Source organism: Halictus rubicundus, chromosome 10 (assembly GCF_050948215.1).
Source record: "Halictus rubicundus isolate RS-2024b chromosome 10, iyHalRubi1_principal, whole genome shotgun sequence".
Classification (NCBI taxonomy): domain Eukaryota; kingdom Metazoa; phylum Arthropoda; class Insecta; order Hymenoptera; family Halictidae; genus Halictus; species Halictus rubicundus.
Window position 1 is genome coordinate 9,269,801 of NC_135158.1, and position 18,896 is coordinate 9,288,696.

General features: G+C 41.4%; 1 protein-coding gene across 4 annotated transcripts in view; it reads left to right on the forward strand.

The window, feature by feature from the left end:
* Mitofilin (inner membrane mitochondrial protein mitofilin) overlaps positions 1 to 14,085 on the forward strand; it is a 64,568-nt gene extending 50,483 nt beyond the window's left edge. For all 4 annotated transcript variants that reach the window (XM_076794384.1, XM_076794383.1, XM_076794385.1 and 1 more), the window contains 2 exons: positions 9,494 to 9,686; positions 11,154 to 14,085. In XM_076794384.1, coding sequence (XP_076650499.1) covers positions 9,494 to 9,686; positions 11,154 to 11,171 — 211 coding nt within the window. In that variant the 3' untranslated portion in view covers positions 11,172 to 14,085. The remainder of the gene's footprint in view (positions 1 to 9,493; positions 9,687 to 11,153) is intronic.
* The last annotated feature ends 4,811 nt before the right edge of the window (positions 14,086 to 18,896 follow it).

Below are 18,896 nucleotides of genomic sequence, written 5' to 3' on the forward strand. Positions count from 1 at the left end.
TCACTTATCCGAGACCAGACGAATATTTCGCGGAAGATGAAAGGTATGAAACGATTGTTTGAAACCATTTTTCATGTGTGATTAGTATGTATATTTTGTATATGTATGTATATTTTTGTCAAATTTTTATTTTGAGTAGTGGATGTTCGCTAAACAATTTTCGTCACAGTACTTTGTTGCATCTTCGGGGGGTCGGGTCATCGACAGCAACAAAGCTGCGTCGCCCGTCGCCGAACAAAGAGCTAAACACAATGCCGCCATCGAATTCCACACCTGTTCATAAGGAAGGACAATCGAGCGTGAGGAAACGAGCCGCGAGAGGCCGTCCCTTACCCGGAAAATTAATTTCCTCGTTGCCGAGCTTTTTCTTCCCCCACTGTGAACACCTTTCACCTTCTAATTAGCAGACGCGTGGAGTTTCAATCAGTTTCGCGATGCGACGACACAGTTTTACAGAGTCGTGGGGGGGGGGGGGCAATCAGGTTTTACCACGTTAACAAGAGCTGCCACGCTCTATTCTCCTCGCGCAGAGTTCCTCTAAAACGATTTAGAGAATTGCCTGTTACAACATTACCACCGTACATCGACCGAAAAGAGTTGAAGTAATTTTCTGATTGTCTAATGCTCTTCGCCATTTACGAACTGGCAAGATGTAAATTTGTACCAGTGCATTAAAATAAAGATTGAAACTTCTCATAAAATCCGTAGCTTATGCCGCTCAATAAACAGCAGCAGAATAAAATGTTCGACAACTCTGACATTCTAAAGTAATTTCTTTAATAAAATTGGAAATGGGAAATTAAAATTTGTCACAGTGAATAAAAATGAAAATTGCCGTTTCTCATATAATGCATGGTTAATGAAACTTGATGACGACAAGCAAGATGCAAATATTTAAATTAATTGGAGCACACCGCCACAAATGTCCTGCAACGCAATTCAGTTACAAAAGGGGATTTATGAAATTGAAATTTAACACAGCACATAAAAATAAAGATAGTGGTGCCTCCTAAAATTTATAGCTTAGGGCATTAAACGAAGGCTAGTAAAATATAAATATTAAATTTGGTACAGAACTACCGAAGGCATGCAAATGTAAAGTAATTTATTTAACGCGGCAGAATTTGTGAAATTAAAATTTATCACGCGGAGTAAAAACAAACATTGAGGTGCCTCATACAATTTACAGCTCGTAAAGACATGCGAAATAAAAATGTTCAAGACATTGAAACGCAAGGGAAGTTTTGCAAATTTAAAGTGCTTTGTTTAAAATCCCAGGGATTGCGCAATTAAAATTTATCACGGTGAATAAAAATAACTCCACTCCTCCGTGCATTGTAATTTCGATCACAAATTTGCTTTGTAACACGGATGTAACAATTTTTACGGCACTTTAAATCAATTTCGAATAATCGTAAAGTGGATTGTTCCCTCGATCTTCAATATCTGGAATATTTTCGATACCAGTTGAAAAATAACAAATTAATTGAAAATTCGAATTGTTTCGTGGGTGGTTCGACGAGTTGCCTTGAGAATTCGGTGTCGCGAATATTTTTCGCGAAAATATCAACGAAATGACCGAAGGCTGCAGATTTATCGGACGGCTATCGTTCGCGGAGTCGAACAGAAGCAAAAAGAAGTCACGGAATGCATAAAGAACTAGACGGCGGAAATGCGGCTGCAAATATGCATATCATAGATAGGGGCTGGATGGAGAGGATGCGGGGATGGCGCACAGCGTTTCTGCGTTGGAGAGACGTAAAAATTTCCGTGAATATGCGTTTCGACTTACTGGCTTAACAAATAGGCGCGCGTGCGTGACCCGAGGGAGAGCCAGCGAAATAATCCAAAAAATAAATAAATAAAAAGAGGACTACGGACGTCAGAGCACCGGAGACCGCGCAGAATGTGCCGGTGAATTTGCATTCGGCATGGTGTTCTAAAAACCCGGCTGAAGCACCCGAAATTATATGAAAAAAAAAATGAATTGTAGAAATGACTACGTGATGGGATGAGCATGGAACGGAATGGGCAAACAGAAACAATTATGACACGAAACGTATGCTGGGTACACAGGCGATTATTATACTGCCGGAGGTTCACGCGAATTCCCGTCTTTATGGAGAAATTCCTCGAAAGTGGCGTCAAATTTAGTTCGTTCCGTTGATAGCTCAAACATTTTCATTTCGCTGCTGTTTGAAAAATTGTATGTGCTTTAAATGTGCAAAAATTTGCAGGTTAGAGGTCGCTTGTAAAATATTATATTTTTGAAACAGTTGTTCTATTTTACAGAATTTTTCTTGACGCTAGATACGATTTTTACTGCAGTGTGCGTGGTGGGAAAGAAACTTATTCAGTAAATTCTCACAAAAGTATTTTTATAATCATAATGACTGTGTAATAACAAATCTGAGATGTGTCATTTTGACTCTAGTACTAGCATTAAATGAGAAATCACGGATATTATTCCACAAAACGTAAAATTCAAGAAAAATTGCCTTACAAAAGGATAGACCACACTTACGTCAATTTTTCAGTAGTACAAGTCAATGATGTGGCGGACACAGCGACGATTGCCTTTTCCCATGCTCGCACTACCCAATAGAAAATCTGAGATCCGCCATTTTGATGATAGTTGTAGTTTTAAATGAAAAATTGCTTTACAAAAGGATAGAACAAATTTATGGTAATTTTCCAGTAGCACAAGTCAGCGATTCAATAGCAACAGCATTGTTTGCCGATGTCCTTGTTCGTAGTGCCTATTAACTAGCTTTCGCATCCAATTTTCAATACACTGACTGATAAACGGAGTAAGTTATTTGCGATATCACCGCATCGATAACCGCAGTCCCCAAGTAACGCAAAAATTCTCTCATTCTCCACACAATGAGGTGCCTCTCCCCAGAGTATTCTAATTACGAGGCATAAAAGCGTCAAAACTCAATGACATAGAACGCGATCAACGGACGCAAAATTCACCGCGAAACCAAACACCTAGGGGGCCTCGAATCCGTCGGCGTACCAACCTGCGAATCTAATCAGCGTCGTGCATAATGAACGAACCCAATTTTCCGGTAATCCGTGGGTGCCTGTGGCCCGATAAACAAAAGCATCGACTGGCATAGAAACGCGATTTTCTTCTTCCGCAATGTGCGCGCACAGTATGGCGATACTGTTCAAAGTTCATGCATTATCAATAATTTTCTCTATTACTCGCTGTTAGAAACTGTTTGACGGCGGGTTTCATCGGTAATTTTTCATCGGTTTTCTTCCCATAGTTCGTAAAAATAATTGGCAATTGATTGCCGGTCTTTGCGCAAAATGAAAATTGTCTTCGTCGATTCTAAGGAACAGAGGTTCGATCAAAATATATTTATAAGCAGGTATTAAGCAAGCAACAGAAAATTGAAACAAACCATTGCTTCCGTCTGATCATTGGCGAAGGTAATCTACTTATACATGTCCGACCACAGATAGACCCATTCTGCCCACGTTGGACCACATGCGGGGTTATTCTACTTAACAAGGTCTGCCGCAGATTGGATTATTCTACTTATGCACGTCTGACCGCAGACATAGTTATTCTATTTATCTATGACTGGCCACAGGTATAGTTATTCACCATGTGACCGCAATCGGGGCTATTCTATACTTACTAAGGTTTATTGCCATCAGAACCATTTCACCACTGTATCCGGCCATTGGTTGGATTATTCTACTGAATTATGTCTGGCCCCGGACAGAACACTATTAGTTTGCCATTTAAAGGCTTATTTAGTGTGATACTCAAAGATTCATACTACTTAAACCTGTCTACAGTGACAACGAAAATTCCCCGGACGAACAAAAATTTACCGACCACTGGTAAAACATTAGAAGCATCTTTGCAACTTAAATATTTATAAAATAAAATATCGGAAACCAACTATTTCACTAGCAATTTTGAAATTTTGCAATCAGTCACTTTTTTCTAAGCTGTGACGCAATAGTTTGACCAGAAACTTCTGCCATGTATACAGGATCACATAATCGACTCCTGCCAATCTCGTATAGTTTTTTTTCTTATTTCACGCATTTGCCAGCGAACCTTATGTCGTCCGGTGGACGAGGAGGAGACCATGACGGTGGCCGACAGCGTCATTTTTGCGCTGCAAACGAGGAGATAAGCCGTGGAAAAGTGGGGGGTGGGGGTGTCTCTCGCGAGCTGGGCCCCGGCAAATGACTCTGTTCTTTGTCAAGCTGCACGTGACGGATATTACGGCAGGTGTTTTCGTCTCTGCCGGTCGTTCGGAGATATTGTCCTCCCCCCCCCGCCCCGGAGTCCTCAGGGTCCCGTAAGGATAATTTATGGGGTCGTCGGGGGTTGGGGGCGGTAAAGCGACGATGTTCGCGTGACTCGAAAACTGCCGTTCAGGTTACGAGCACGATAAAACCTCGATCTAATTGGAGCAGCGATGAATGCGACGGCCTCTTCAGCGTTTGAGTGGCTGGTCCGGCGTGCGTCGACGGTGCTGTAACTCGGCGTAACAGTCTTTTTTTACACCCGGCCAGATTGAAAACCCGCTGCGAACGGTGAGCACCGAGTCGAGAAATCTTCGGGCAGCTGTCGAAATGTTTTGCCCGCTAATTTGTGTCTAACAGAGAAGCACGTTACAGCTGCGCAAGTTCTCGGTTTACGCTGTGCTACTTTATTCTTGGTTTGAACTGTGAGATCGTGTGGACTCTGTGATTACATTAGCTGTTATCAAAGTAGATCAATGGTTTTACAGTCATTCGAAAAATTCAGGCTATAGAGGGTTAAACTATTTTGTTTCTTTTTTGTGGAATTTTAGGGGTGGTCGTGTGACAATAAACGTGTTGGAGGAGTGGAATCGTGTAGCATAATGTTTTCTCAGTACAGAGTGCGTTTAATAATTGTAGAATACTTCCGTTTCTATCTTTGAGTTCGTCTAATTTCTTTCCTAAAAATGCATCCCTGAATTTCGTCCGGTGGAAAGTTCGTTCCGCTTTAATACAACGAAATTACGGAGCGCACGATTACTTCCGTCATATAATAATACTCTGGCTGGTGACTGTACGTTGGCAAAATGTGGCCAAACAATTTCGTACGGTCGCGGTGTACGCGTATCGCTCGTTAAAGCGAGTAGGTTGCCGTTGGAGCCGCGTATCGTTGATCGCGTGCGAGGAAACTTGAAACCGCTCTCTCTCTCTCTCTCTCTCTCTCTCTCTCTCTCTCTCTCTCTCTCTCTCTCTCTCTCTCTCTCTCTCTCTCTCCCGCACCGGAACCCGGCGAAAAACACGAGTCAACACCTTCAACGCCTTATACAACCGGTTCTCCCGCCCACGTATTCATCCCGCGGGATTATTAATTGCGTGACGAGAGCCGGTCGACCGTGATTTTCGACGGGGGCGTGCTTCGACGGCGAATATTCCGGTCCTTGGGTGAACTTCGGGACATCGAAGTTGATGGATCGCTAAGATTCTCCGGGACTATCGCGCTATAATTAATTCCCGCCGCTCGAAATAAATCGATGCTTGGTACGATCAAACGCCACTAAATCTTCTTGTTCCAACGAAAGAGATTCGTCGGTTCTAATAATTCCACCAAAATCTTCTTTTTCGCGGTAGATACGTTCCTCGAAACGCCGTGCAACCGTTTATTGCTGCACGATCGTCTTTTTTTTTACAAAATTACAACATGTTAAATATCCGTCAATTTCTCGAGAATCCGAAATTTTATGTTCACATACTTCTGTATCCACAGTAGGTACACATCTCAGAACTTATACAGTTCATTACTTTTTCATTATGGTTTTCACACGTTTTTTTTTTAGGAAGATATCATCTATGCAAAAAAAAAAAAAAAAAGAAAGAGCAGACTATACTTCTCAGTCTTGAGGGATTCAGCCATTGCTTCAGAGAAAGCACTTCATCTGACCGAGATGGATGTTAGTAGATGTTCATCCAATTGCTTCGGACCTTTTCCAGTAATTTACAATAAAAATGGAAACATTCTACGATGGTCGCCAAAGTGACTCGAGCTCGGTTAGATCCGTCGAGGTGTACGCTCCCGTCGTTGCAATATCAAACATCTTCGAGTTCCTTGGTAGATAATCGGAACAACCGTTGGTCAGAAACCACCGTCACCCATTCAGTGTTCCATCAACGGCCGTTAAACTTTCATTCCCGTGAAAAGCGTAGTTTTTTTTCCGTGGCGAGACACGCGGACGAAACGTGTCCGATGGCGCTCGCGGGAACGAACACGTACGAGCGCAGCAAGTGCACCGGGGAATGCACGCGGCCGGAGTGCAGCAGGGGATGCACGCGGCGTGCTGCAGATTCTTGCGGTCTCGTATAACCCTGGATCCACGTACACACTCGCGTACACGGCAAACACATGGACAACTCACGGGCAAAGGTACGCGTGGCCAAACACTCGACAAAGAGAGAGCGAGAGAGAAAAAGGAAAGGAGAGAGTTGTATGGAGGCGAGAGGTGTACAAGCCGGCGAGAATCGTGAATTTTTTAACCAGAAGCGCACTGCGGTTTGCACAGCGGCCGCAGCTCAGGATCCTGAGCCTTATACGTGACGGTCGAAAGCCCTTCCTCAATATTAAGGTTTAATATTTAACGGGGTGCGCGTGGTACTTCCGGACACCCCGCATCTTCTTCCTTTTATTGACTAGTGGCCCATCTATTTGCGACTCTTGCCTCGTAAGCTACAATTTTTTCTTCATTTAAATGTGCTGCAACTTTATTGTAGAAAAGAAATTTTTTAATTCGTTTAGACACCGAAATTAATTTACTTCAAATCTGTTCTTTTTCATAGCTATTTTTTAAATTTCTAATATTCTATCTTCGTTTGTTCGTTTTATGAACAATTTTTATGAATGGTGTCACCCTTAAACATTTGTTGTTCTTTTTAAGCTGATTGCTAACAAGAGATGCGTGCCCTTCATCGTCTGTTTCACACAAGAATGCGACCGACAAAGTCTGAATAAAATACCGACAAGTTCGCTTAACTGTATGCATCTCGTTTATTTTTCCGAGTTGCTGCGCAGTAAATTTTCATAAGCGTCTGCTGCCGCTAAACGGCCAACACACAATTCTCCAGTTATTAGTAACTCTCGTAGCTCTGTGCAAGCTCGCATCCCAATGGCGGTGTTCGCAAAACTGAGTGTCAAACTTGCGGGACGCGTGTCCTTCGTAAAAGCTTTTCACGAGCTTGAAATAAAACAGAAACGGTATGAGAAACTTCCTCAAAGTTCCGCATTTTAATTTGTTCTACACCATAAACCTGGCAACCTAGTTACCGTACAAACCTCTGACACTCTGCCGTAAACTTTATTGAAAAACTAAACTTGTTAGCCGGCTTTAGATATCGGCAATGCCCGCGTCAACTTCTACAACCAGTTTTCACGGGAACTTCTTTACTTCTGACGCTTAACACACACGTGAGACATTTTGACCCAGAATTAAATAATTCGAATTTCTTAGCAGTCAATTTCAATAATTAATTAGTTACATTGAGCATTCACTCTGATAAAAGGATTACCGTTGATTTTAAATATACAAAAAAAAAGATATTATATGATTCATATGAATTTGGCCTTTTAAGGTTCAGACATTTTTGATGTTTAACATTTTAAATTACTATCACTACTATTGAGTATTATATTACGAATGTTTTTAGAGCAGCACGAACAGGGTGTAAAGGGTTAAGAAGACATCAAACTCCGCACCGTCATAAAAAGTCTTCGAACAATAAAGAAGCAAAAAGGGTGCGAGCCTCCAACAGGTTCGCCAGGAATATTAACGCACGTCCCATTTTAATTAATCCGCCGAGTTTCTAGTATTTCTATACGGGCGTCGGACGATTCCTTTCGCATTGAAATTCCCGTACTCGTTAATTAATTCTCGCGAGCGAGTAGCGCGGGGAATCGTCCTTCTTGCGGATTCGTTTTTGTTTAACGACACCCCGCGAGCCAGGTAGAGAGAGAGACAGAGAGGGAGAAATAGAATGAAGAAGCCTTCGATTTCACATGGAGATCCGTTTTTTACGCGGCCGGGACCAATTAATCGATAACTACCCCGGCAACTTGTTCCCGCCCTCCCGAAAACGATCGACGACACAGCCGTTACATTATCCCTGTTTCGAAGACGGATGAAAAAGTTTGCAGTTTACCCCGGCGGGTCGAGTGGCCTCGAGGGGGTAGCAACCCCCCTCGTTCGCTGCCGCACTGGAAGGGATGCGTTCGAGGGCCGATAGCGGCGCCGGATGTCGCTAACCGCCCTCCGCTCTCGAAACTATTGTTCGGCGAACTATCGCGCAGAGACACCGGCCGGGCCGAGTTTTCCCCGAAAGAGGGCCGAGTTTCTATGTTCGTACGTGGCCCGCCGCCGCTACCACCCCTGAAACTCACCCCAAAGTGGATGAATACCCTCTTGAGAACCAACACCGCCGCCACCTTCCCGCTAGCCGGGCTTGATAAACGGACGACTGTGTTACACGATTTTATACCGATGCACCCTCCCGGGTAAGGGTTGAATTCGGTTTAGGGGTGGTTTCTAATGGATTGAAGTGATTCTCACGCTAACCTCGCATGGGGAGGGTGATCGGGAAATTTGGGGAATTTTAACGCTGTGTGGTACGAGTAGAAAGTGGTTTTTGATGGTTTCTTAATTTGGGGCTGTGGAGTGGAATTACCCTTTAATTGAATTTAGGATTTGTCTGTTTTCTTTTTTTTTGTGGATTGTCTGAAAAAGAGCAGAAGCTATTTACAACATGATTTTTTAGAGATCGTCAATCTACGGAAGTGTAAGAATAAAATTGCTATCCGACGATTTAGTAGATTGTTGATGAAGGTTGTAAAGACGCGGGAAGCAGTTGGAGATCGGATTCCAATACTCGATAATCTTCAGCGGGATCACTTTTCGAAGACGATCATCCAAATTACCTGTCGGCTGGTCGAGTAACAGGGTATGAACGTAAAAGCTGAAGACGAGCTTGCGATCGTTCCGAAATATTTCTACCATTCCCCGAAATTGCGGTCTTGCGAGCTTTATTTCAATTTCTTTTCCGGTGTACCCAATTTTTGTACGTACCACTTCGGCACTGAATTGTCACAATCTGAAATGATATATTGAATTATAAACAAACCGCTCGACGTCATTTATTGAGGTCTGAAAAATGTTGACTTTGTCTCAAAAGTTTTCTGTGAAAAGGAGACTAATAAAAGCGTTTCAAACACATTTGCAAGCTCACCGTATTATCGTCAATTTTGTTTTGAACAGGACATTGGAAAATCAATGCAAGGATCAAACTGTGTACGAAGTTACTCGGTTGCAAAATGAATTCGCTATAATTCTAGTATAAGATAAAATAAAATTTTTTTAATTGAGCTATGCGTTGGAGAGGATAATTTTAATCTGCCAACAGATTGGTTAAAGAATAACAGAAAATTTTACAGCAGTTGTACGATTGCGTGTTTCAGGTTCTGGCTCGATCGAGGCGACTTCAAGATGACGCTACGGTACATGAACCTGCTGAAGGGTGCTCCTAGGTCTATCGCCAAGGATTGGATGAACGAGACGAGGATCCTGTTGGAGACCCAACAGGCCGTAGACACTTTGTTAGCGTACGCAGGAGCGATCGGGCTCGTGTTCCTCGGTGCCGGAGACTCGGAGGTCAGTGGAAAGTAGAAACAGGAAAGTATACACTGCGAGAAAACTGCCGACCCGAACAATAGCACCTCGATCAGTGACGAACAAGATCTAAGGTTCTATTCTAACGGTTCCATTATAACGAGCCCACATGTTGAACATCGTCCAAGTTACTGCTCGTTCAACAGCCAACATTCTTTAGGGGAATTTATCATTTCGCAAAAAAAAAAAAGATTCGAATTTCATTTTGATTATCGGGGACAGGAATCTATGGTCAGCTCAATATTGTATTTTTCGAATTATTTATAACGACTGGTAGCAATGATGAAATACATAGAATATTTATATCGATTCTGTTGCGTTCTTTTAACGATTATCATTCATTTCCCTTGATTTTATGTGTGCCCCTAATTAATTATTCGAGTTTGATATATTTGGAGGTGAAAATATATTAAATGATGCTTTGCAAATCGATCATACTCACGTCATTAACGATACAATCAGTTATTCCAACTGCCCCAGCACCATTTTATTTTCCATTTTCTCGTAGGAAAGATAAATACGTGACGGAAAATTATAAAATATCCCGAAAAACCCATATTTTCCCGGACGGTCGTTATCACAGATACTTTTATCAGTTTATATCACGTTTCTCTTCCCAAAAGCCAAATTGTGCTCGTGTACTATAAATTCATTCGATTTCATAGGCGAAATAAATTTTATTTATATTTTATACTGTTGATACGTGTATTTTTATAGATGGAACATTTCACTGAGATTTCTGATTCTCATTTCCATTTCAAATGATTATGCTTGTAGTTTATGTCACTGGTGTTACTATGTCTGTAAATGGTATAGATCATTGTTTACGTCAGACGTGTCATTGATGGTGACGTTGATTTATTTCCGTAAATTTTGAACTCGTGTGAAATATATTCCTTTAGAGACGTACAAAAGTTTTTACTAGAAATTTTGCTTGGGAAAATCTTCCCAATCAACTTCAACAAGTAGTTAAACATTTTGTTATACCTTAACAAATAATTCAATATGTGCGTTTAATTGTTTCGAAATTTTATTTTTATTTAACTTTATTACATGTTTTTACATTTTTACTGTTAACTGTGACACGGTCTGACCCGTGGCAGCCAAAGCATTGACCTATATTACTGAAATCCAGTAGTATTGCCTTCAAAACTGCACACAGCTACAGAAGCAGAAACGTACCCTAATCCGCAGATTTCTTGTACAGCATGAAAACGCACACACATAGAAATGTATAAAGTTTGAAAAAAGAAGTTTCAGAGGTTTTCCTTTCCTTTTTAACATACGCAAAGTTATGGTAACTTTTGCCACGATTTCGGTGCGAATGATGAATTTCAAGTAGACTCCAGCACCGTGTGAGACCTCGATAATACCAAAACACCAGGAAAACGGTAGATATACGAACTAGTACGCGTCACGTTCCTTTCGTTGTGCTTCGGACTGTTGCAGCAGTCGACGCAGAAGTAAAAGCTCGCTTCGAGAAAGCTGTCCATCGAGATCAAGGAAGGCAACGCGTCCGAAATGTACCAGGAGGGACGTGGAACAGACAGACACACATATACAAACATACACACACACACACATATTCTCTCGCCGACACATACACAGGCCACCAGCGAAGGGCGAGGTAGCTCGGAAGAACGGTGAAAGAAATATGGAAACAGCTCTTGCACAATGGACAATATTTTCTCCCGTCAGGCAAAGAGAAAAGGGGAAAGACAGCGGCCGAAGAAGAACGACTGAAGTTCGACCTTTCTTCACCACACACGTTGATTTCGATCCTCGACGCTCGCGAACGCGTTCGTAAGTGAATATTCGAGAGGGAGTCGGGTCCAGATGATAGATGGACTCGCGGCGGATAAAAAGGGGGAAAATCGCTTATAAAATAGGGAAGGCGGAGATATTCGTGTGAAATACGAATGGGGGGTTGATATTTGAGGTAAAATGCGTCGAAAATGTGGGATACGCTTTTTTCGTATCGGTCTTCGTTTCCGAGAAAAATGAGATCGAAAGTGTTAGGTGTTATGGAAGCAGTGGTTCTCAATAGGTCCTCACTTTCTTCTCGTAAAACCATTTATACAAACAATTTGTTGTAGGGAACACTGGTTACATTAATTCTTTACAGGTTCCACTGCTCTGTCAGACGCAAATTTTATTTCAATTATTAAAAATAGGCCGTGATGCCTATGGATTGATTTAATTAACCAATTTATCAAATCAGCAACTCATAAATTCATTCAGCTCGTTAACTTATTGGGTGACTGTTATCATTTTTATATATGTATACTCATAAAATTTAAGAACTACAGGTTGAGAACTACTGATACTATCCCCACCAATTAACTTCAACCCCATTTACTCTGAAACGGAGCCTTGTTCGGAGAAAATTCATCCAACACTTTTGTTTCATTTTTTGTCTAACTACGCGTTCCGTATGAAATCTATTATAGTCTATATACCGGGTGTCTGATTTAAATCGACTGAAGACACTTCTGCCAAAATTCTTTCCACATAATATACATTTTTGAACGAAACTTGTTGCTGAATTCTCGTGTGTCTAGCGCTGTTCTAGTTTAGCCAAAAGAAGAAAATGTTGTTTCTGGGCAAAAACGGTGTAAACGAGTCGCGAACGAGATTTCTCGAGGCCCGAACGTTTTCGACGATCGAAACGAGGCGGCGAGGATATCCGTGGCCGGGTGTCTTTCTGACGAGCATTTCAAAGAGAAGTTGGACTCCCGCCTAATTCATTTCGTTCCGCGTTTTTCAACGTTAATCCGGGCTCCGCGAGCGCCAGCTGGGTCCACGCTTCCTCTCGTTTCAACCGGAGAGGACACTTTTGAAAAACTTGCCGGGCTTATCCGATCCGAGCGACGTGCACCGCCTTCTGGGGAATTCTCGGAACACTTTCGAGTGTAACGCGGTGTAATCACGGGAAAAATACAGAATATTTACCTACGTTTTTCGTCCCTCCGGCGAAATGACGTCTCTGCAGGTCTCGTTCCTCGGCTGAAGAATTTTTCAAAAGGAATTCTGGCTCTACTAATTACCAACGAATTCCCAAACGTGTCACTTCGTTCATTATAACCAGAAAATTGGTGCAAATGCTTCATCCCTTAAGAGCAATTTTTTTGTTTGTAGAAAAATGATTGGTTATCGGGCATTATATATTATATTATAAAATTTATTAAACACTATGTCAAAGTGTGACTAGCTGTCTAAGAATGGATATTAGGGTGAATTGTAAACATCTGGACGGAATGGTTTGCGTTGTATTTTTTCTGTGACTACACTGTGATACATTTTTAACAAGACGTTGAGGAAACGAACATTCTGTAAAGCACGTGACCTTTTGTACCTATCGATTGCGTTTCTCAGTGGAGAGTCTGTTTCAAGTCTGTTTGCCGGTGCTCTTGGATCGTTTGGATCATCTAGATCCGCCGGAAGACGGAAGTGGTGTTGGTCGGCCGGTTTCAAGGGCCGACGCCTATCCGCTAGCAAATAATAGAGAATTGAACAAATAAACGTATCATCCATGCCGTTTAAACGCGTCTCACTCATTTTTCATCGGATTATAGCAATAATCCCTGGCCTTCGGTGATGTTGTGGTTGTCCGCGGATGTTTATGCGAATTTTTCTAGCGAAAACAGACCAATCATTAAAATGTTATTGAATTTTCAAATGCACTCTTTTCCCATTTTTGTGAACGCATAAAGATCCGCAGAAAAGTGTTACTGTATTCTCAAAAAGATAATTTAATCATTTCCTCGTGTCATACATAAATTATGCAAATGAGTAATACTGTCTTACACGTAGTAGGAGCGAGGGATGCTAATCAATCGTGCCAGCTGACTGTAAAACGCATGTCTTTTTCAATCGTTCACCCTTTCAGTGCTTTGAACATCTAAAAATCTTAATAATGAAAAATACAGTTTCAAAATTGAATTCAAGACATTTTCATGATAAGGATGTAACACTGAAAGGGTCGATACATTGATATTTTTTTTAGAAGCGCTGCATCGGTTTAACATCGGTCGATCAAGCGACGCGCGTTGTTAATCACTTTTTCTGCTGTTTTGTCGTAGTTATACATTGAATTGTAATTAGATGTCGAATGGGGAACACGTTGCATCGTAGCTTCGTTCGAAGCAAAGTAAAGTTTAATAAAACGGATGAATAAGGCATGTTCAGAGAAGATCATGGTGTCGAAACGAACGAGGACGATAAAGTGACGCGGAGAGACGGTCCTCGTAACTTGAAGTAGCCTGGACGTAGCGAAGACTGGAAGCAAATGGCTGTACATAGTGCGTTCATGGTTGTAGCGTTGCTTGAGAGCGACACTGAGCTTCTCCGAATGATCAATAAAGGTTTCATGACTGTTTAAGGCTGCTGCTAATGTATACTTTATTGCACTCCACGTGCCATCCTATCCTACCCTCAATCCGAATGTTCTGTTTAACTCAACATACTAAGATCACGTCAATTTTTATTGTACATTTTACCATGTTTCCTTCGCACGAACGCATGCTTTTTCATTGACACGCGAACTATTGAAATATTCAAGAAGGTATTGTTTAAAATTCCAGCTTTTAAGTTATGAATAAAAGAGCGGACAATCTTCATTGGAAAAAATGTATTCAGAATGAATATTTATAGTCGCCAGCATCCGAAGAAGATGAAAGGGATCATATGCATCCGTGTATGTGTTAAAAAGCAAATGAAGATGGGAGCAAAACTTTAGCATACGACGCTTTATTTTTAGTTATCCTGAAGGATCATCGAGCACTTTAAAAATTGCATGAAAATTAATTTAACGAACCGAACAAATTCGGTGCAGCTTTACCACTGTTACTTTGACGTAAATTATAATTGTCGCTTGAAAAAATTTGAGCATACTCTCCGAGAATTACGTCACAAGCGTATCAAGTCTGAAATTGCAATGCCCAGTGGTTTTCTTTAAAAAAATTCTCAAAGGTTACTTTCAATAGGCAGGGTAAGGAAGAGCTTGTTTTTGGCAGAAGTAGTGGATTTCGTTTTGACAGGAAATAATGACAGGGGGATGAGGTTTCATCGGTGACGTATTCGGCCGCAACGGAGGCGGCAGCGTCATGATTTCTCGAATAAATCGGGAATCTTGGCTCGCGGAGGAACGAGATAAAGCAAGTTAATCAAGCGTGATGCGAGCTACAAAGAAAACGGGGTCGCGGCGATGCCCAAGCAGAGATAAGCTTGCACCGAAAATCCTCCCCGGGACAGCGCAATTTTTCATGGCCGCTCAAGAACAACGCTGCCGCTTGGTTTTATGCATCAATAAAACAAACGCCGCCAGTTAACGTAATGTAAATCATACATTCTATTTTGTGAATTATTAATACTTACCCTTTGAAAGAAGCTTGTGGTAAAAAAAAATATAGGTTAACAATCAGTATGTTGAATAAAATGATCGGGAGAAATAATCGGAAAGTTCACTTGCTTTTATAGCTGTTACACGCGAGTCCCTTTTAAATAAAACGGTCGAGCGCTTAACAGGGCCAATGAACGTCGAGCTGATAATAGCGGTGGTTCCATTACGAGTTGAAAAACGATCGTTCGAACGACCTAATCTAACGTCATATTCGACAACGTTGGCGCGCCGTGGGGGTGGAAACAGCGGAAAACAAGGGGCAACCAGGGTAGAACAGAGGGGACGAGGAGAAAGGGGATGACCGCGGTGATTTAAAATCAATTTGGTAGCCACGTGTTTACGGTAATGGCTGCGCTTGTAACGATCGAGTTCAATGCGGATTTAACCGGGGTCCCACCGTTACCAATCGCTTCAATCTCGCGCGAAAAGCCACTTCTCTATCGGAACAATTCCATTGACGTTTATAACCGCCCCTTGCTCTCGATAATGCTCACTGGATTAAGGGTGCGATCTGTTGCGATACGTATTAACAGGCTATCAGCGTTAATTAACGGCGGGGCCGAGTGTCATAATTCGCGATCGGCGGATCCGCGATAGCGCAGTCTTTCGAATTCGATTCCGATTTCGTCGCACTCGAGGCTCCACCGAATCGAAACCGGGCTCGAATGTTTCATCGGGATCATCGGGATCTGATTGAGCGAAGTGGGGGGAGGGGGGATACAGGGGTCATGATACAGTCGAGATCGAGCCGATGATGTGTGACAACGTGACCCCGAATTGAAAATTTTCCGCGAAACCAGTTCGCGCGTTACCGTTCCCATTAATTTGGCGGATTGTGGCTTTGGTTGGCGAATTGACGCGCTGGACTGTGTGGATTTTATATTTTTACACCGTGCACCTCTAAATTCCATCGGGTTCAATAATTTGTCCATTTCGTTTCGTTTTTAACGCAACTTTTAATCAAACGAAAAATTGCTTTAATCGTAACGCGTCTAAATTATTGTATATAATATGTTTCTCAATATTTTATTATGTATTTAGATTTACAATTCTGAATAGAGTTGGAAAAATTCAGCAATTCCATAAAAGTACAATTTTATTACATATTAATAAATGAAATTGCTTTTACATATGTATGATTTCGAATCGAATGAATGATTTCACATGTTTGCCACTGACGTTTATTTTGGCAGTAGTACTCATAGTTATCGAATTAATTGTATTAAATGCAATGTGTCCTCTTATGAAATATGACAAATTATGTTATCGCAGAAAACTTTTCAGATTTTCGAATGTCGTGCTACTACATATAATTTCAAATAACGATGCACATAACGTTAATATGATTTTCTCAACATGTAAGTGATAGTATGTGTACATAAGCTTGCTTGGAACATGTTAGCGTCATTGCGTCGAAACAACAACAATAAATCACAAATTTCCGCAAACTCTAAGAACAGTCTTAGCCGTAACAGTATAACTTTCAGGCACCTATTGCCCTCGATAAAATAGAATTTCTCACAGAGAGGGTTAATAACAGCGTTTCCATTGAATTACATTGGGCCCACTCATTGACGAGCCTTCTCTGCTGTGTATTGGTTCTTACATCGATCAACCAGGAATCAAAGAATCATTCGAGTGTAAATTTATGTGGTTATCGAAGCGTAAGAGGTACGATATCCGCCTCGACACGACAAAGGCGTCGGCGAATCGCGTCGAGGTGGACAAATGAAAATAATAGGCTGGTAATATCCGGTCGACGCGAATTCCCGCTGTCAGATGCATTGTCCGGGGATAATTACGGGTCGATGGAATTCGAATGGACCTCGTGAGGAATTCTCAGTTCCATTCAGGACGTACCGGGGTGAACAGACTTCTTCGCGCACTTCCTGTTTCGGTTTTATGTTTACGTTCTCGTTACTTCCAGTGGGCTGAAAGTTGTTCTCTTTCTCATTGGTAGCTGCGTTAAATGTGTCTAAATTATTGGTAAACCAGAGACGAAAAGACTCGGTATAAATCTAAATAAAGAAAATGATTCGGTTTTACTTGATTGAATACTGGAAGGTGCGTCTTGAATTCGTATTTATTTTATGACATTACATTGTCAACGCGCTCCAAGTCAATTTATAAATTAATGACAAACTAGAGGATACACATTCCACTGTAAATAATATTTAAATTAATGAATGAATATGTGAGGTACACGAGAAACATTTTCCAAATTTTTTAATTCTCATATTTATTAATTAGTGGTAAACTGAAGGTACGCGAGGAACATGTACCAACTTTTACAATTCTCATATTTATTAATTAGTGATAACCTGGAGGTACAAAAACTCACTGTATTGGGGCAAAAATTTATCGTAACATTTAACTAAAGTAATGCCCAATTTTGAATTGAATATGCAAGATGCGGCTTGTTTAATTTAGAACGCCTGTACAGGCACGTGCACGCGAAGAGCTGTTTAATTAGATTAATTGTTTAGCTAAGAAAATGAAATTTTCGGATAGCGTGTCCTCTTGAAAACGTTCCCAACAAAAGAATATTCCAACCCAATATTCTGTCTTTGATGAGACTCGGAATGTGCTGAACTGTACAAGACGCAATCTTCTTTGTGGACAGAAATTCAATTTAAAGAGGTGAAATCAACCCTCAAGGTTGCCGGCGCTGTTAGCGTGATTCCTGGTTAGCGCGGTAAACAAATTAGCATAAAAAGCAGTGCCGTCTTTTTACAAAGCGAAACAAAAGCTTTATGAAATATAGAAGCGAGGCACGCGCGGTGTAGAAATCAACATTTCTTTTCGTCAATGAAGCACACGTATTCCACTATTTTGCAAATATATATGCAGAAGAAAAGACGAAGAATCTAATTTATTTATCAATTATATCGGTATACGGAGGCGACGTCGGTCTCGTGTATCTAAGTATACAATTTTGATTATATTTTTAATAATATTTCTGGTTTGAATATTCTCAAAATTTCTTGTCCACGTAAGATTAAACATAGGACTGCTATTGAACGTAACGAGGTTTGGACCGTGACAAATATGAAATGAATAAAGTAAATATGAGGGGGAAGAATATTAATTAAAAATTTTAGGATGAACTCGCTTCTGTTTTGGAGATTTCGGTGGAGAGGGGTGGGGGTGGGGAATTTTGTAAACCGGAAAAGACGCGGATTTCCGGCGACTCGATCCTCCGGGATTCTCCGCGGAAAACCATCACGCAATTCGGTCGCGCCATTAGCATATTTATTGCGCGTCAGTTCGCGGGCTGATCCCTGCCGAAATCGCAGCTGACCCGTGACGAAAGCGCCCCGCTAAAAGGAGACAATGATGTAATTATCATCCCCACCGCTGAGAGCAGTCGGCCCAGAGAACGATCGAAGGTAGGGACACGCTTTTCCGCTCTAATTTCGCAGCGACGCTAATGAAATTATTCTTGGCGTCGCGTCCTCCCCGGATCGTTTCCAGCCGAAGGAGGAACCGGAAACGACAGATGAATACTGCGAAAAAGAGAAACGCTTGGAAAGATCCTGTCAACGTAACGCGAGAACCCGATTGTTATTCTTCATTAATTACATTTGCACTTCGTGCCTCTCGTTACATCAATCTCATCAAATATATCGTTTCGTGAATTGACTTGTTACTAACCAGCGAATCTTTACAAATAAATTTATTTAGCCTCACAAAATATTTTTTTATTATACCGTTTCGTATCTTGAACGAAATTCAAAGATTCTCTGAAAAACATACAATACATCGCAACATTCCATTACAACGCGTATGAA